Source organism: Thermobia domestica, chromosome 9, assembly GCF_964235325.1.
Source record: "Thermobia domestica chromosome 9, izTheDome1.hap1.1, whole genome shotgun sequence".
Classification (NCBI taxonomy): Eukaryota; Metazoa; Arthropoda; class Insecta; order Zygentoma; family Lepismatidae; genus Thermobia; species Thermobia domestica.
The window spans coordinates 37,993,071-38,014,288 of record NC_137462.1 but is presented as its reverse complement, the minus strand read 5'-3'; the positions used below and the strand labels follow the sequence as shown (position 1 = coordinate 38,014,288).

General features: G+C 33.2%; 1 protein-coding gene across 17 annotated transcripts in view; it reads left to right on the top strand.

The window, feature by feature from the left end:
- LOC145694577 (uncharacterized) overlaps nt 1–21,218 on the top strand; it is a 554,274-nt gene that overhangs the window by 137,650 nt on the left and 395,406 nt on the right. For all 17 annotated transcript variants that reach the window (XM_081770921.1, XM_081770922.1, XM_081770930.1 and 14 more), the window contains exons 3-5: nt 2,293–2,488; nt 19,313–19,417; nt 19,950–20,066. In XM_081770921.1, coding sequence (XP_081627047.1) covers nt 2,293–2,488; nt 19,313–19,417; nt 19,950–20,066 — 418 coding nt within the window. The remainder of the gene's footprint in view (nt 1–2,292; nt 2,489–19,312; nt 19,418–19,949; nt 20,067–21,218) is intronic.

Below are 21,218 nucleotides of genomic sequence, written 5' to 3'. Positions count from 1 at the left end.
GAAAACCTTATATATGCTCATATGTACCAAATGAAACAAAATATTCCATAACACACGAATTTCATTATCTACATATGACTGTGTTGGAAGATGTTTCTGTCTATTTATGTGTTTCATATGAAATTAACAAACATGTCACATGTTAAAATACAGTCATTCTTTTACTCTTAGAATAGTGTTTCTTGAATAATTAAATGTTATTCGAATAATTAAGGAACATCCATGACAAGAGCTGAAACTGCTAAAAGATCAAGTTTGAAATGAAATGAAATTTCTTGTTTCGAAAAGCTCAAGTTTGAAATGAAATGAAATTTATAGTTTAACGTGAGCTGAAACTGCCAAAACTTCAAGTTTTAAATGAAGCCAAATTTCGAGCTGAACGTAAGCTGAAACTACCAAAAGATCAAATTTGAAATGAAATGAAATTTATAGTTTAACGTGAGCTGAAACTGCTAAAAGATCAAGTTGGAAATGAAATGAAATTTCTTGTTTCTAAAAGCTCAAGTTTGAAATGAAATGAAATTTATAGTGTAACGTGAGCTGAAACTACCAAAACTTCAAGTTTAAAATGAAGCCAAATTTCTAGCTTAACGTGAGCTGAAACTGCCAAAAGATCAAGTTTGAAATGAAATGAAATTTATAATTTAACGTAAGCTGAAGCTACCAAAAGATCAAGTTTGAAATGAAATGAAATTTATAGTTTAACATAAGCTGAAACTAGCAAAAGATCAAGTTTAAGATGAAATGAAATTTCTAATTTAACGTAAGCTGAAACTACCAAAAGATCAAATTTGAAATAAAATGAAGTTTCTAATTTAATGTAAGATGAAACTACCAAAAGATAAATTTTAAAATAAAATGAAATTTCTAGTTTAACCTAAGATGAAACTACCGAAAGATAAAGTTTGAAATGAAGTAAAATTTATAGTTTAATGTGAGCTAAAACTATCAAATGTTCAAATTTTAAATGAAATGAAATTTCTAGTTTAATGTAAGCTGAAACTACCAAAAGATAAAATTTGAAATGAAGTTAAATTTATAGTTTAACGTGAGCTGAAACTACCACAAAATAAAATTTGAAATGAAATGAAATTTATAGTTTAACGTAAGCTGAAAATATCAAAAGATAAAGTTTGAAATGAAATGAAATTTATAGTTTAACGTTCCACTATTATGTTCTTTAGGCTAAAGGAGACATTAATTAATTCAAGCGAATGATTATGAAATATTGGTGGAATGAGAATGAAGTTTATATTCACGGATGGAATTTATACTACTAATGGAATGAGAGAACTCACGGATACGAGAACTCACGATCCCATTATGTTGCTTGAGATTGAACCGGTTACCCTGCCACTGGAAGTGAACACTCTACCTCTGAGCCACCGTGTCCGCCAAGATAAAATGAGCCACCCATCATCAATATAACACTGTGATTCAAAGTATCATAGTAACCTTCACGTTTCTAAAACGTTTGGGAAAGAAAGTAAACAAACCTTTTCTAGCTACATATTTAAGGAGGAGACTCTAATCTATTGTCATTTACTTTGGAATTGATGGTTTGAGATCTCGCTTTATACGGCCCCTTTCTTATACTACCAATCATACTGTGGTTTAGTCTGTGAATACTGAATTTCAGCCAATGTGAACGTCTCGACTGAATATTTAAAGCGAATGAACGAGGAGGGGATGTAAGGATGGCATTTAACCGTGGGCTATTAATTTTAAAGAAATAGACTATTGTATTTTAAAAATTCAAAACAAGAACATTTATTCTATTTATTTACGAACATAATTCCAGATAGCTGAACTGAAATATATAATGAAACAATCAATATAATAATAACATATTAAAACAATAACAAAACAATAACAGCTTTAAAGTATTATCAAGCGAACTAAAACTTATCCTTTAAAATGTTGCAATGCAAAGCTCCGTATAATGCCTAATTTGGGATTTAAAATTTAAGAATTGAATCGGAAAAATAGGCATTGATGCACTACTTGCCTAATAATTAGCACACCCTTGATTCGACTTTTATAACCAATGCCTTTACAATTAAAAATCGTAACTATCAATAGTAAAAACATTTTTAATCACGGCTTTGTGCTGAAATATATGTTTTCTCATGAAAGTAAATGATGAAACATGTCGAGAGAGAGGTACCAATAATATATATTACTTAATGTGTAACATGATTAAAAGTTGTTTTTTGTTTATAGTATTTGTATACATACGCTATATATTGATTTTAAGGAAATATATTGATTTTTTTCTATTGTCTATTACAGATACACTCGCAAGGTGGTATAGGTTTTGGAATCCAAAGGGAAATATTTTTTCTAAATTTAGAAGACGGTTATTTCGGGTGCCAAGTCAATGAATCCACCGATGTATTACAGCTTTACGAACTCTCGAAACTCTGTGATGGATCCCCCGACTGCTTCAAGGGATCAGACGAATTACAACGAGAACTCAAATGCACATGTAAGTAGACAGTATACTCTTTCAACCACTATTTTGTGTCTTTAATATTTTGGATTCTAGGACCTCGTATACAGCAAATTCCAGCTTTCTGTCAGTTTAGTGCATTCTTAAAAGACGTGTTTCAGGTAGTAGGAAAAAATATAGGCATGCGAAATGCATGGCAAATAAATTTTTTAGCATTCTACTTTAAGATAAACATTGGTATTATTGGAGGAATTGCTAAAATATTATCTAGTAAATTCGAACTTTGTCCGTGTGCTTTAAAAGTTACTCCAAGCCCTACTTGGGCTTAAAATCAAAAGTGTTAAAATATGAAATGTCAGCAGGGGTGTCACTTGGAGACGGCAAGAGGAGCAATTGCCCCAATGAGTTTGAGAACCCCCGTCTAAGTCCTACTCGGGCTTAAGATCAAAAGTGTTAATATATGATGTTGTCAGTAGAGGCGTCACTTAGGGAAGGCAAGAGGAGCAATTGCCCCCGTCAGTTTGAGAACCCCAAGTCCTACTCAGACTTAAGATCAAAAGTGTTAAAATATAAATTTTTGTCAGCAAGGAAGTCACTTGGGGAGAACTAATACCCACCATTAGTTTGGGAAACACATAACTTCTAATAAATTGTGTGAAAACTATATAGTCATGAGGGAACTGAGAACATTTCGTGTCTCGAGCCAAACATTTTTCATACATTCATTCTAGGTTCTGTGTGGTTTTCTTTTTAGTATACTTACAGTTAATTTTCCTGGCATATCCCCCTCTCATACTCTTTTCGGTAACCTCCTTGCTTTCATCCTATTTAACCCTTTCGCTCCAAGCGGGCAAACATGTCCCGTAGAAATCGGGACGATTCAATTGGGATTTCTGTCCATGGTTCCTTTACAATAGCATATCATATTAAGGTCCTCATGTGCCTTGCATGCTCGCATCTTGTATCTGTCGATAGATAGAATTGCTTATGCACATTGGACCTTTTCTTAGCATCAATTTGCAAATGAACATGCATAATCTGTGACAAATTAGGCTCTGTAATGCTATAGAAAGTCCGAGGACCTTTTATCGGAGGATGATCTTATATTGGACGTGTGCAAGTGACTACCTCTGAAATGAAGTCATAATTCTTGTATATCCTAATTAGGCGCGCCCTAGAAATTTTTATTGGGAGGGGTCCAAGTTTTTTGGGGTGAGGGTTCAATATACAAAGCACTACGTTTATATAATATTGAATGGGTATTATTCTGCATCCGAAAAGACGATAAGTAATTGTAAAATACCTCCACCCACATTTACAAGAAAATAATGATAGAACTATATTGTTTTTATAAGAGAAAGAGTACAGATGAAGTATAAGATTAAATTTCAATGCTACATCAATCATTTCTCTGTTAAGTATAATTTTATTGAGAAAGTGTTCAAATATATTTGAATTAGGAAGTTTTGGGGGTACGGACCTGATGGGCCCTCCATGGGTGGAACTATGATACTAATACTAATTCTTGTCCCATTTCTACCTTCTGATTTCTCAGCTTTTAGTTATCCATTTTTTTTTAAATTTTAACCAAATGGGAAAGAAACTGACCAACCTACTCCTGCTATACTGGCTTCTAGTTACCCCACCCAGCAAAGTTAGATTAAATAGGCTAAAACAGATGGGTTTGGGATAACGCGCACACAATACAAGATTGGTGATACAAAAGTACACATTGTTAGAATAGTTATATGCTCGGTCGAGTGATGTAATTACAAGCTTGTTTACATCAGAATGGACTAAGCACGTGTGTATATATATGATTGATGTATATATATGATTGATATTGATGTATATATGTATTGATTTTGAGTTTTACGTCCCGTTCAGCAGCGAGGCTATATGAGACGTGGACCTACTGATTAACGTGGAATCCGAACCACATGAGCTCCGCCGGGAATCGAACCCGGGTCTCCCACGCCAAAGTATATAGATAGATAGATAGAGAGAGAGAGAGAGAAACATAAAGAAATAAACTTTAAACTTTTATCAGCAAAAAAAATCAGAAAATAAACATGTTGGTACCAGGATGCTACTTAATTATACATTAAGTAAGTATGTTAAAAATTAACGAGCAGCTATAATAACTTATTACAAGAGTCCGCACGTAAAGCAGTTTTTTCCTTGATCTAGTATTGTAGTGTAAGATTTATTTTAACCTTACGTGCATGTAAATTCTTATTGACGATCCTTATTACTTACTTCTCATTGGTTCACTGCAAGTATAAGACAATAAATTAATCAATTCATTTTACTTTGTACGTGAAGCTATTGCATTATACCAGTTTAAAATAGTAACGCAAAAAGTACTACGTACTTGATAACATTTTCTTCCGCGCGTCAGCCAGTTGACTTCAACTAAAGAATGCGTGCTAAGCAATTCCTTAAAATAAAATTTAAAAAAAAAACTAAATGCAATAAAAGAATGCAAGCAAGAAAAAGTATTCCATTCTATCCGTCCTTTTTTGTGTCTATCTCATTGTAAAGGATGCAAGTAAGTACACGTTAAATAACGAAAAGAAAACAAACGAACAAAAAAAAAATGAGTATTTCAAGTTTGCAGCTAGCTTATAGGCAAGTTGCCTTCCCTCAGGGATACTTGTAATATCACGACGGAATGTACTTTAAGGTAAGTTTTATGGAGTACGCTATATGAACGAAACAGAACCAGTTTTACTCCTTTTTTGACGTATCCGGAACCAGTGTGTTGCGACACTGTTTCGAATAGGCAATCGACGACCTCTTACACAGAGCGGAGAAAGTGAATATCGGCCAAAACAGAGCGATTAGGTCGCTTCCAACTAGACATACATGTACTAATCACTTACCATATGGGAAGGTGTATCTTCATATTAACCACAATCCATCAATATAAAAGTTCACCCAATAGTAATTAATTTAAGTATATTTAAATACAAAAGTATATTAGATCTTCTTTCTTAATATAACAGTATCTGTACCTTTCACTTTAAAGTTTATTTGCTGACAAGGTTGTGTGAAGAGAAAGGGTAAAACCACTTCAGACATGTCGTAAATTTTTCTTTTTTTTTCTTTTTATTTATTTGAAATTCAGTCATATTTAACAGAATAGAGGCGGTTATAGAATTTTCAGATAGGAAGAGGGGACCAGAAAATAAATTGGTACCCTCTATAGCTACCTAGTTCAGATTGACAGTGGAAAAAGACTAAATAATTATACAGTATAAATAATTATTTGCTCATTATATATGGAATGGAAAGATTGAAGGCTCATAAGAAATATATATGAATCAACAAGTAAATGTTGGAATAGGGGAGGAAATGACAGAGGAGAGTGTAATAAGAAGGGGAGTTCGGCAGAGATGCTGTCTCTTGCCAACCAATATTTAATATCTATCTAGAAGAGATAGTGAAAAAAGAGCCTATATAATGAAGATGGCATTTCAGTACGAGGTAGAATAATTATGTGTATACGGTTTGCAAATGATATTACGGTTGTTACGGAATCGGAAAAGAAAATCAATCAGATTTTAGAAAACTTGAGGAAGGGCTACGAAGAATATAGGATGAAAATAAATGCCAGAAAGACAAAAGCCATAGTAATTCGAACGAAGCAGTCGTTGTAAAATGTAGAAGTAACAGGGCAGAAAATAGAGCAGGAGAGCAGTTTTCGATACCTAGGTAGTATTATTAGTAATGATCTGAAATGTGAACGTGAAATAAAAATTAGGATGGGAATGGCAAAAGAAGCCTTTAGAAGGAAGAAAAATACTATTTTGTGAAAGGATTTTGAATAAAAAGTTGAGAAAAAGTGCTTCGTGTGGAGTAATGTACTGTATAGGTCAGAAACATTGACATTACGCAAAAATGATTTAAAACGACTGGAAGATTTTGAAATGTAGGAGTGGAGAAGAGTGGAGAGAATTAGCTGGGTCGAGTGGAAAACGAATGAAAGAGTGTTTGAAATGGTGGGGGAGAAAAGAACAATTTTAGATATTATTAAGAAGAGGAAGAGAAATTGGTTGGGACATGAAATAAGAAGGAACTGAATTATGACGGACGTGACAGAGGGTACAGTGGCAGGAAAGAGAAAAAAGGGTCGTAGGAAACTGCAATTAATGGACGATATCAAAACAGAAAAATCGTGCTTGAAGACGAAGAAGTTAGTGGAAGATCGTGAAGCAGGGAAGCTTCTCAGTTGCAGCAAGAGACCTACTAATAGTGGCAGAATACCTATGATGATGATATAGTGCTAAAAAAAAATATTTGAGAAACCTAAACTCCTAACACAATAGCCCATAGGGGACTAGGGCTTACCAACCGACTTGGGACACTTATATCTGACTTTTATTGGTGATGTGTAGTTACCATATCGGCTTCCTTCGCCGTTAATACTGGCTTTCTAGACTGGAGTTTGCTACTTCTTTCTTTGAAGTAGCTCCCCAAATGTCATCTCGACGCTGAATATTCGTTGTTCAAACATTCAAACAAAATTCGTTATTTGAAATAATTGTTCAAATAGTTATTCGGATAAAGAATAAGTATTTGCATATTTAAAACGAATATTCAAGTAATTGACGAGCAATAATTCAAATAATTGAGGGGGTGAGCGCAACTGTGGTCTAACCCACATTTTTTTTTTTTTTTTTTTTGAAATGGAGAAAAATCAAGTTAAAGTTAAAACACATGTGCTTTTTGTACAATATACTTAAAGGAACCACAAGTGGTTGAATGTGTCATACATTGTACATATATATATATATATATATATATATATATATATATATATATATATATATATATATATATATATATATATATTGGAAAAAGAACACATGTGTTTAAGTTTAACTTGATTCTTCTCCATTTTTTAAAAAAAAAATGTGGGTTAGACCACTGTTGCACTCAAATCCTCAACTTTAACAAGTACTAATACTGAGCTACATATGAACCATAAAGGGATTATTTTTGGTTTTCTAGACCAAAGTTCGCTATCTCTAAATACGAGTAAATTCCCCGACTTGCCACATAATATTGTTTCAAAAACTAAAAAATGAGTGCGAACTCCATAGATTGAACTTGGGACCTCGGACATGTGCGCTAACCATCTTGTGTACTTGCATTATTATTATTATTATTATTATTATTATTATTATTATTATTATTATTATTATTATTATTATTATTATTATTATTAATCATAAACTATAAATTACTAAACAATGACGATGTTCCTAACTACACCGAACACTATTGATAACGGTAGTAATGTTCTTTCAAAGGTTCTTTATTTCTGTTGCGCTGTGTTAACTAAGGACATCTTGTTAGTGAACCATCGTTCGCTGCTTATTTGGACGTAACAACAAGGGTTCTGTGATCCATCGTAACATCCGTGTATGTAGTAAATGCCGTGTATTATTTAAGGGGGGGAGTTCAATAACTCAGACAGATACAGATAGACAGAGAGTCAGCAAGAGTTAGTTGTATATATGTATGTACTTGTAGTAATACCACCGCCGCGCCGTCCGTGTCAATAATACCAGAGCCAAAAAGCAAACATTGTTCCTTCATTTTTTTCATGTTCTCTGTGTTTTCTTTAGATGTTTTTTTTTCTTTTCCTGGCGTAAGTCCCGTCTCTATGTTGAGAGGCCGTTCACCTCAGTCTCTGGAAGAGGGATTTGTACAGAAACAAAAGGAGTCTCTCTCTCTTTCTTATTGCAAACGCAAGGCCACATTTTGCAACAATTTGATAAGTTTTTAAAAAATAAAAAAAATAAAAATTCGTGTTTCACTCATTCATGAAGGAATTGTTTCAAGCTTTTAAAAGCTACAAAGATTTTTTTTTTCGAAATGGAAAATAAAAGAAAAACTTTTGTATACTGTTAGACAAGTATGGTAATATACGTAAAAATTTAAGTTCTTACTTTATAAAAGAAATACATCCTACAGTGTATTCCTATTATTCTCCGGAAAATCTAAAATATTTGAGGAAGCTAAAAGTAAAACTTACACATTCTAAAAGTATTTGATATCTTTCTTTCACTTTTTCTTTTCCTTTTTCATAATTTTCAGTTTTTTTTTTTAAATATAAATTTGGACTCAAGACTTTCATTTGGAAATATATCAGTTTCGGATATCAAAATCAAAGATTCAATCTAAAATTACCTAATCAATATAAGTACAAGGTAAATTGTCTTGATATCCAGTAGCGTAACCTATTTTGGTACAGTTCATGTAGATTAAAAGCTTTAATTTAACATAGACCATAGACAACTTGATTTCTTTATGAAGTCACCATCATCATAGGTATTCTGCCGTTATTGGCAGGTCACTTGCCGCAGCTGAGAAACTTCCATGCTCCACGGTCCTCCGCTAATCTCTTCGTCTTCACGTATGATCTTTCTCCTTTTATATCATGCATTAATTGTAGTCTCCCTCTCTTTCGCGCCACCATACCTCTAGCACATCCCTGATGATACAGTTCCTTCTTATACAGTGTCCCAAGCAGTTTCTTTTCCTATTCTTAATAATATCTAAAATTGTTCTTTTTCCCACTACCATTTCTATCAGCCTCTCATTCGTTTCCCGCTCGACCCAGCTAATTATCTCCATTCTTCTCCACACCCACATTTCGAAAGCTTCGAGTCATTCTTCATCAATTTTCTGTAACATCCATGTCTCTGCCCCATACGAAGCATTTTATGAGTCTTTTTCTCAACTCTTTAGTCAAGGACCCACAAAATAATGTTTTCTTCCTCCTAAAGGATTCTTTCACTATTCATATCCTTGCTTTCTTTATATTAGTTATTCATTGTTAATGCAACAAATTACAAATTTAATACGTCCCATAAACTTCGTTCAATACAGCTATATTAACATACCTGTCATTACATTGAACTATTGGTCCATTTTTTAATATCATAAATCCGAGACAAATAATGAAAAGTGTTTATGATCCATTTTAGGTCGAAACACAAAATCCAGACTAGCTATATCCACTCCTGCTCCCCCTTAATAAAAAGTTTGAATTCCCTGAAAAAAGCAATTAGCACTGTCCTGTGTACCCCATGTGAAAGAGTTTGGTTAGAATGTTAAAATTACTTGTATGGATGCAACCAACCTTACTTTAAGGCATAGTTCGGTTGCATATTACCAAGGGGAAATTCATCTATAACATGTATGACCAATGCTTCGTCACAGGATGTAGAAGGACAAAAGTGCGTTGTGTGCGGTCCCTCCACCGGAAGAAGGTAAAAATCAATCATTTCCGGTTTTAACGTTGATTACTATACAACAAAAACTGTAATGCCCAAAGAGGTAAGCAATGGATTAAACGTCCCAAAAATACATTTCATTTTCACCCTTAACTCTACTAAAAACCGGAAATGATAAAAATCCACTACAGCTTCTACTTTCAATATTAATCTACATAGAACAAAAATTATAAGATATAGCGAGAAACTTTAAATAAATCAATTTAGCGTTAAGAATAAGTACAAGTTTCTCTCTTAACTCTGTATTCAAATCAGAAAGTTTTAACATTGTTCGCTTTAGTGTAAATGCGATAATAGATTTCCAATCTAACCTCTGTACTAAATTTGGAAGTGGTAGAAAAATTTATAACCACTTCCGGTTCCAATATTAATTGAGTAAGTATCACATCATTCAAATGAAACTCTTTCACGTGGTGAACACGTGACACAGCTACTTTTTTAAAAGATCAACTTGAAGTAAAAATTAAGTGACTACTTTCACACCGCAGTAGTATATCAAACATCACGTATAGTGCACATGATGAACTTTACATTCTGTGTACAGTTATACCAATCAAACTTCAGTATGATTTTTTCAAATGTACTACGGTGAGGGATTCTAGCTTTTTTTTCCTTTTTGCTGTAAACAAAATGGTTATAAAATTAATAATGATACTAAAATAATGATGATGCTAAATAATGATGCTAAAATTGTATTTATTTTCAACAAAAAAGCATTTTTCACCGTAATTGTCTAAAAAGTAAAAGTTTATTGTTACTATTATTTCCCCATGGCAGGAGGCACCCACTAGAGACCTCCACGGGTCGAATTTTTCGGCCCGAGCCCAATCCAGCCCGAATGTACCCGAAAGTTTTGGTGATTTTCGGCCCGAGCCCGGCCCGGCCCGATAATTAAAAAAAATAGCTCGAGCCCCATTCTTTCTCAAAATTTAGTGTTAAACTTGACCTAACCCTCAGAAACAATTTCTAAACTCTGGTTCATAACCTGACGCTTGCCTCCCGAATGGTACCATAATCTCCTAGAACTTTGCCTGTCATCGAGAGAACAAAAACTCCATTTCCTGTAACAAAAATCTAACTTAATTGATTTTTAGTATAAAGTGAAGATGGTAATATTGTTTACCGACAGGCAAAACTTTCCCACCCCTTCTTGTCATATTTTGGGTTCAGTGAGGGTCAAGGTCAGAGCTCAATTTACCGCACAATGTCTGCAATCTTCTATAGTGAAAGTAGAGCCGCTAAGCAACACAAACTGTAAATAGCTATTGAATTCTTTGTAAAAATTTTCACGGGCACACTTCTTCAACGTTTGGCTTTATTCCAATTATTGTTTAACGAAAGTCAATAATTTATTAAAGAATTGCAATTAATCGGCCCCAGCCCGGCCCGACCTGAAGAGAAATCAGTGTCGGCCCGCCCAAGCCCGGCCCGCCCAAGCCCGGCCCGTGCAGGTCTCTAGCACCTACAGGAGGAGGAGATTCCACCAGGTCCAGAACCTCTCCATAAAAAAAAAAACCTTCCTAATTCAATATACGTTTGTACACTTCAATAAAACTATACTTGTTTAACAGGGAAATGATTGATGTAACACGAATACTTGATCTTACACTTCATCTATACTTTTTTTCTTATAAAAACAATCTAGTTCTATAATTTTTTTCTGAAAATATAGGTGAAAGTATTTTATAATTATTTATTGGGCAGAATAATATCCGTTCAATACTACGTAAACGTAATATTGAACCCTTCGCCCTAAATCTTGTACCCATACCCCCTTTTTTTTTTTTTTTTTTACGTGTTTGACATTGTTTCCTCCCTATTCCTATTCAAGGTCTACGTAATTGAAAATTAAATGATTATGTACATATTATTATTATTATTATTATGATTATTATTATTATTATTATTATTATTATTATTATTATTATTATTATTATTATTATTATTATTATTATTATTATTATTATTATTATTATTATTATTATTATTATTATTATTATTATTATAGCCCTATTTTCACAAAATTAGAGTATATCAAAAACTAGTATAAAATGCTATTTCAGTGTATAATATGAACTTTGAAGGGAAGGAAGCTGGCATGAAGAAAGCAAAGTTTACAAATTGAGGCAACAATTAAAAAGGTTGGAAACCACTTGCTGAAATGTTGATATATCTAACTAAATCGTGTATAGTCATTACGATAATGAATTGCACTTCACGCAAGCGTTATTTCTAATTAAAACATTTATTCTCCTATATTATAAACTTCTGTTATGTTTGTAATTACATATAATAAGATAAAAACAATTCTACATTGAAATAAGTGAATTATAACGAACTCTGATTGGTAAAACACAGAGTCGAGTCGGGACAATTGCTTGAGTGAGACATTTCAAGTGCCTTGTCATAATTACCTTACAAAAGAGCTCAGCAGATAAGGAAAAATAACTAAACAAATGATTCTTCTTCATTTTCTGACGTCATACTTGGAAAATAATAATATTTGTTAACGGTTCGTAAGCTCTACATGCCAGATGGTTCATCTCATTACAACGCTCAGTCCTCCGTACTTCCGTAAAGGACCACAAGGAATACTAACTCCAAGTCTACAGGGGAAGGGATTTTTTTTTTTTTAACGTTCTTGTCCTAATGACAGTTTTATACTTTTATACTGCGCTCTTTCCTTTGACTGAAATAAGCAAGCAGAGGAAAATTTTGTAATTATTTTTATTGTATTGTTCCACTAATGAGTAACAAACATGGGTCACGTTCGCGGTAAAAATCAATTTTCATGGCTGTTTATGGGATTCTTTACTGAAGCTATAAACCTTAGTCTTTATGCCAAAATCTCAGTGCAAAGACTGCATTCCTTAATGGACGCAGAGCGTTATTTTAATTCTCTTCTTTTGAAGATTATATACCAGAAAATGGCCTCGCTCAATTTGGATTGGAGATGTTTCTAAGAGCCAGTTTCATACTTAAGTTTCAAGTAAGATTCAGCAAAAGCACGTTAAATTAAGATAATATTGATGCCTATCTTTAAAATGATATTTCAGATTCCTTCATGGCTTTTAACTCCGAAATATTTTGTTGCATCATTTTAAAAAAATGTTAATTCATCCAATTGAAATAAGGACCAAAATGACATTATGTGTTAACTTGGTTTAACATTTAGGGTTTATTTCAATGATGCGTCAAATACTGTCAACGTTGGTCCTGTGTCAAGCACTCCGAAAGAAACACTCAAATTTAGAATGACTTCTTGAAATATTGCTATACTAAAAACAAGTTTTCTTATTTTAAAGGTTCGTGATTTTTGTGTTTACATTTAATTTCTTTTGTGAAGCTTTTTTTTTTTTTTTTTTGTTAGAAAACGATTTATATGGCGCAACTCCTTGGAAACTAAGCATTTAAAAAATATGCTAATTAATGTTTCTAAAATATAAATAATCCGCTATATAAACCGTAAGAAAATATTACATATTCTAAACTTGTAGTTTTTGATTTGTTTGTTCGTTTTTAATATAAGTGAAGATGAGATATAAAGGGCTACTTAATTTTTCAAATGTAGATTATCTTCTATATTCTTTTTATTCGAAAAAAAATATGATCAATGATGTCATATTTCGAACCAATAGTTGGTTTTGAGCATTAAAAAAATGAAGTTTGTTGGCACTTGTGTTTAGAAATCCAAAACAGAGGCATGCTTAAGCTTGGTTGAGGAATACCAAACTGTGAAAACCTTCCAAGAATAAGATGGTTTCTCTATCTCGATGTAATGTCGTTTCGAATTAAAACTAGAACGCATCGTGAGCCCTTTAGTGTTATATTAAAGCTATTGTAGGACGCACGTTTCCTGTTCCTGGATCGACATCCGATTATAGTATTATTACATTGATCCCTGGTTACTGTAAATCTATATTCCAATCCTAATACATTCTCAACCCTGGAAAGGGATATTAACTTCGATTGCAAACCTTATTTAGTTTTTTTTATTATTAAAAAATACAACATAATCAGTTTCAGAAAGAATGCTGTAAGCTGTCTGAAATTTATAGTATTCAAGCTAATAGGGTCTCCGTTTGATGGGTATGCTACTTTTTTCTCCTCATACGCTAACAGCAGAATTAAAGAAAAAAACTTGCTTTACATGTAGCCCGAAGACTGTATTTCCCTAAAGGTACACATGATATAGTTCGTTACCGTTCTTAGTACGTAATGTTGTATGTATTGCTATAATAATCTATCGAATTTATACATTTCTCTAGAAATTGCTTTTATTTAGAAGGCAACATAAGCAGAGGACTTGCGCAAAGTAGAAAATGAGCTAACAGCTTTGTTCAGTACTTCCCTTTGACACTTTGTGGCTATTAAGCGTAGATCAGCCTTGCATCCGATCCGTGTTTAATAAATATTATTTGATAAGAGCTATTAAATTCTCTAACAACGACATCTTTCTCATACTTTTTGTAACTTTTAACACTGTGTTACCCCGAGACTTGTTTTGTGAACACTGCAAATGAAACAAAAAATATATATTTTATATTAAAATATTTTAATACTTCATTTAATTATACTAATTATAAATTCTATGGCCTTAATATAGACAGCGAGGGAAAGGAGAGGGTTTGTGAGGGTTCCTTTAATAAACTGAAGTGTTTGCTGGAAAGAAGGAAAACTATCAGTGGTTAACAGTTTAAAAAAAAAAAAAAACTTGGATGTGATCTTGAAGTTTGGTTGTTGTTTGTTCTGCATCAAACGCTATCGTTTTAGTGGTTTGTCCACGAAATTTTTATCAGACTGTATCTATTAATAACTGTCTCCTTAGTCAAAAATTCCATTTCCACCACTGGATAGGACAGGGTATTCCTGATTAGTTTAAATATGGATTATCAGTATACTCGCCTTTCATTACAATTGATTGATTGATTGAATTGGTCCTTTGTAAGCACCAAGGCTATATGAGAAAGTCCTATTGCTTAAAATGGAATCCGAGTAGAGACTCGAATTTGTATTAGAGACAAACACTCCTACTGGCGGGTCTTGAAGCCATGACTATGTACATTAGCCTCTTAGCTACGAAGGACCACTCTTACATGTACGAACTGAGAACCCCGGCTCAATCTCCGTTAAGGACTCAGGTTTGATCTAGCATGTAGTTTATGGATCTCACATTCAATTATAGATTCATGCTTCATAGACCCTTGGTGCTGACAAGAGGCTGTATATGCTGACTCACTTCTGCAACTTTTTTATCCAGATGAAATGAAGAAATCCTAACTAGATAATAAATAAAACAAGTCTTCATTTCAAAGTAACAAAGAAACATTTATAAGACCAAATGAAATTGTTGTAGATAGACCACAAACAAACATTAATAAGAAAGATACAGTGACAACTAATTCATTTTTTTAAATAATATGATCGCTATAAATCACACGACATTTAAAGTAAAACAATTCTGAAATGAATGAATGTTTCAAAATCTAGAAATTGATTTTTCTATCTACAAGCTAGAAAATGAATACATTCTCTTTTTGCTTCAGAGCAAGTAAAAATTTGCTTTCAACATGTTAAAATACTGTAAAATACCTATTTAGTTCGTAGACCAGATGATAGTTTGAAGCATAAAATTCCCATTCTGACAAAGATGAAATACACACTGATTTGAAACATGAGAAACAGACAATAGAGTAAAGTGTTAAAAACTTGCGAATCAGAATTTAATTAAGTCTGTTGTAGATCAGGTTCTTAAATAACTTCTAAGCTGTACGTGACTGGTGTACGTTCATTCAAAGATGAACTCATCAAGCAAGAGAAAGGGTATAATAAAGTGTCACGTGTCTTGAACGTAAATTCTCTCCAGGCTTCGTTTACGCAAATATTAATTCAACATGACATGCGGGTATTTCTTTTTCTTCTTATCAACTTTGGTCAATGTTATTTATATTTATGCTGCTAACACTTTTATCTTATGCTTCTCACAATTCTGATAATCGGATATCATGTTCTTCATTCTCATTATTTTCTTTGTTTTAAGTAGGAGCCATTCCACATACAAATGTGGCAATAAAGATTTTACTCCTACAATGTAATTTCTTTTATTGATATGGGAGGGAAAAATTGATAAACCATATACACTCATCCTCTGTCATGTGGTTCGGATTCCACGTTAATCAGTAGGTCCACGTCTCATATAGCCTTGCTGCTGAACGGGACGTTAAACTCAAAATCAACTCAGCTCAACTCATCCTCTGGTTTTACTTTTCTCTATTTAACTACCTGAATCTTCGCTCTTTTCACATATGAGCATGAATCTGCTTGTCATTCCTCACAACATCTGTACATGTCCCTATACAGACACAAGCAAAAGACGTCTTGACAAAAATCGGCAAGAGGTACGATAAAAGGGAGATTTTTAGATTATTTTTTTTAAATATCTCGCACCGTTTGCAAGATTTGAACCTACTTCCGGTTGGAGTTCCCAATTCGTGAATGATCAGTGTTTTCTTTCTTCTTGTATTCAGTATGTAATCAGCAAATACATACACATACAATTAATTATATCAGTGATATATGGTGTTAATTGGGCAAAAAAAAAAAAAAAACTCTAAACAATAAAGCTTTAACTTAACTTGGAGAAATGGTTATCCTTCGTATTTCTTTATCATTTACCCATTAAACAAACGCCTGAGAGATATACAACCCCTATATACGACATTGTTGTGTTGGAATGTATAACGCACAGGATATGATGCTTTACTTTTTTAAAATTTCAACCCTTCCAGTGCGCCCCTAAAAAAATATAATAAAGAAATAACGGCCATGTTTTTTTAAATATTCAATTAGAACTGGATAATCTACACAAAATTTGGAATCGACCAGCGAAAACGGCACGTTTCTAGCACTTGCGGTTTTCGAGATCTCATTGTCGAAAGGATTGGTGACAAAAGCAGCGATCAAAACCTGGGGTAGACAATTCAGTTTGAAACGCCTGATTTTAAACTAAAAATGTTGAGTTTACTGTATTATAGTGTCTGTTTTCAGTGTAATAGGTATTTTACAGTATCCAATTGAATAGTGTGCTTGATAAAAAGTACAGAACTTTATTGTTCCTTTCTGTTTCATAATGTAATTATGGGTATTAGTCACCATAGCCTTAAGTAACTTGACAACATAGGCGGAGCTAGGAATTGTCTACGGGGGGACGGCAGACCTTTTGGTTGGTCTCGGAGGTCTTGGTAGGTGGCCATCTTATAGATGACATTCTTTTTTTGTCAAAAAGTTGGGGGACAATGCCACCCATTGCCCGGACAACTCTGCCCATGCTAGACAAACTGCAACTTCGAACCGTTATTGTCCAATTTTTAATTCGTTAAAACGAGAGATAAATAGATAGCATTACTTTCTTTTCTTTGAAGAAATAGAAATTTCTTTTAAACATGTACTGTTCATATTGTTCGGATCTCACGTTAAGCTGTAGGTACATGTCTTATATGGTCTCGGCGCTGAAAAAGAACAAAGATTTTTTCGCCCCAAGCCCAATCCAGCCCGAATGTACCTAGGAACAACCCACTCGAACCCGGAAAGTTTTGTAGGTTTTTGAACCCGAATCTGACTCGGGCTTATAAGTTTTAAAAATTTTTGGTCCCAGCCCGGTCCGGCAAGCAAGCCACCGCTAAGCAACACCAACTATCTAAATATTGCATAGTTTGTAACACTTTTCACTCTATGTGCGTGCACATAGACTTCAACGTTTAGCTTTATTCTAATTATCGTTTGACGAAAGTCAATAATTATTAAAGAACTGTAATTAATCGTCTCGATCCCGGTCCAACCTGAAGAGACAGCAATGTCGGCCGACCCAAGTCCGGCCTGGTCCAAAGAAATAGCGGAGCTGGCCTGCCCAAGCCCGGTGCAGGTATTAAATACTGGTTTGTCGCTACTAGTTGTTTAGAGTTTCCCCTTTCTTCCGTTGTGGCTAAATCGTTAACATTATCGCTTCCGCAGCAGATCTCGATTCGATTCCCGGTGGAAACCTATATGGTTCGAATCCTATGTTAAGCTCTTCTACGTCTCGCATAGTGGTTAGTACAAAAGAATGTTAAAATCTAGAACAACCAATCAACCAGCAACTCTGCTATCAGCTATAGTACATTGTGCGTGCGCGGCTCCATTCACTTGCACACAAGTTTTGATAGAATAATGCCTGTATCTCTGGTTGTAAAGTGATTTGGGTATCACTAAAGCGATTTGATTATACCGTAGGACGCTATTAACTACTGAACTTAAGAGACAGGGGTTTCACGAACTTACAACTAACATTTTCATATGCAAAGATACTTTCATGATGTCCTCTGCATTCATTCATCTTCTTCTTCCTACACTTTCTCCATTTATAACTTTTTATTGTTGCCCTATAACTGCTTTCGTAACTATCCCGATAGGAAGCTGCCCTCTACTTCCTCGGATTCCATTCCAGTTTTGTTCGACTCTTTTTGCGATTTTAAACTTTGATATTAACTTCATTCTTTCTATACTTTTACATTACATTATACAATTTTCTAATATTATAATTGCCGGAAGAGCTTTGTGGCTATGTGGATAGCATACATGTGGATAACGTGCATGTAGTGGCCATGCATGTCTGGCGTGAGAGACCCAAGTTCGATTCCCGGGCAGAGCTCATATGGTTAGAATCCCACATTAAACTCTAGGTCCACATCTCATGTAGTCTCACTGCTAAAAAGGGACGCTAAACTCAAATCAAAATCCAAATAATTGCCACGAGAATATTGAAGCTCTGTGCAGTAAAAATTAATCGAAACTAGCACTGGTCAAGTGCTGAAACCCGTGAGAATAAATTATCTTTACACAAAAATATCAAAACAGTTGACGTCAATCATATACTAGTATGCACATATGCACACACATATACAGTATGTGTGATTACTTCACTTTTTATTGCAACTTTTTGTTTATAAAAAGTTGCCTACAGGGTATTGCTAGAGGACGTTCAAATGAGTTATGTGATATTTTGTGGCACTCATACATACAAAGAAAGTCATAACATAAATACAACAAAATGTTAAAGTTTATAAAAGTAGACACTAAAAAAATACTTCAAGTTTGTACCGTACTTTTTCAATCATAATAGGAATGATGTATTGGGTATTTGAACTAATATTTTAATCTATCCATGATTATTTTTTTCCCCCAAGAAGTATTGTCTAAGAATGTGCAGATCTTCATTAGAGATATTGCACATGGAAATATAATCACTATGGGTTTATATTTAAATATTTCAAAAGAGAGTCCTGTCTCTCAACAAATAGTTTTTGTCTTAGTATATGTACTATTTCTGACTGGATAAGATATTACTTAAGGCAATCATTCAATGATTCAACCTTTTGCAGACTCATTTAATGGTAGTTTTATTAGATCTTAGGTATTGTAACGAATGAATTGCCTTAAAAAAATAAAATCTTACCTCTTTTTATGATTGACTATTTTGTTTTCTAATGTTATATGTCTATTTTTTTACTTTCAGCGGACTGTGCAGAATCGACGGGAGTAAGATGTCAAAATGGCGCTTGTCTCCAATCACAGTGTCATTGTAATGACGGGTTCGGCGGAAAAGGCTGCGAAATGCCAGGTAAGATTCTACTTAATTCAATATACAAGTATTTTACAGTTTTGCTATATTTTTATATTCTTTTACTCTTCTTTTTTTCTTTTTTTAAGTAGAAAACTATGTAGTCACATTGACTTTAAACTCAACTAACAATAATTAATAATAATAATAACGTTAATCAGAGGTTTTTATATTACATTTACCACGAAACAAAGCATAATCTATTTTTTTTTCCAAGAACTTTTTGTTCAAATTTTATATACCATTTTACTTTGAAGTATATTTGGAAGTATTAAATAGGAACTGTTCGTCAAACTGATTTGTTTATTTATTTATTTTATTTTTATCTATTTATTTATTTATTTTTGAGTTTGATTACTTAACGGAAAAGAAAATAATGTTCATATAAGATACATTGTGAAAATGATTTTTAAAGAGCTCAAAATACACTCATAAACATCTATTTAAGAATGTACAAAGTAGAACAATAAAATAAATTTTGAATAACTCATTGGTGCACATATGGTTTACTAATACTTTTGATACTTTACAGACGAAAACGAATGTAAATACAGACCGTGCGACGTATTTGCACACTGTACAAACACAATGGGCAGCTTTTACTGTACGTGTTTTCCTGGCTACACAGGAGATGGCTTCGGTTGCCAAGGTAGGTGCAGCTTTTTTCTTTTTTCTTTTTTCTTTTTTTTCTTTTTTTCTTTTTAACCCTCGCAGGACAAAACCTCAGCGTATTTTGAGATACCATTTTTGCATTCTTATTATTCATGAAGAAAGAAAAAAAAAGAAGGATGATTTGTCCCGTGGAAGCAATTATTTTATAAACATGTTAACATAAAATAAAAACATTGAATACGGGATCACACATATTCACAATTAAAATCCCAAATTTCGAAGGTTTATGTACTTTGTCTCCCCCCTTCCTCCCCTCGCTGGTCCTGCCAGAGTTAATTTTCATATTCAAACGTCAAGAAACTCTTTCCGTGTATTATTTGTGCTTCAAAGAATAGTTTGGCCTTCAACATTTGTGTAGTGTACTGTTTAGTTGGTCTAATAGTATCTTATATATATATGTCCGTATATATCTATGTATATATATATATATATATATATATATATATATATATATATATATATATATATATATATATATATATATGTTAACTATTGCATATGTTAACTATATGTTAACCATGAAACTAGGTGTATTAGTTTCTGAATCTTAAATCTAAAATATCATTAATAATAGATGATTCAGTTGTCTCTAAATCTAATTTACCAGTGATTTGAATAGTTGAAACTTCGTTTCCACGGGCAACTATAGGTTAGTACTAATATGCAAAGTAAGGAATACGTTATAGAGTCACCACAGCCAAATAAGGATACCATCTTATCATCCGTCTTGTAAAAATTATCACAGTGACAGGTTACAGGCCTGGGGAAGCTTACATTATTTATAAACATAGAAATCGATTGAAGTTATTTGAATAACATACTGCATTATTGACTACTAAAAGTATTAGAGTAACTCAGTAACATATATATATTTACGTATTTTAACATATGGTATTTTGCTGCAGAAGACATCTTTTCTAAATGTGGAATTAACAGAAAACATACTGTTTTAAGGTCTATCAATCTATTCACTGCATAACATTCTACATTTTTTCTGACTGATCTGTACCTATGATGAATAAAAATATGTTCTAAAAGGTAATTTGAAGAGCGTGATCTTATGTTCGAAACAAGAACGTGCTGGAAGATACTGATCTTACTATAGAACCAAGCAAAACCTTCGATCATT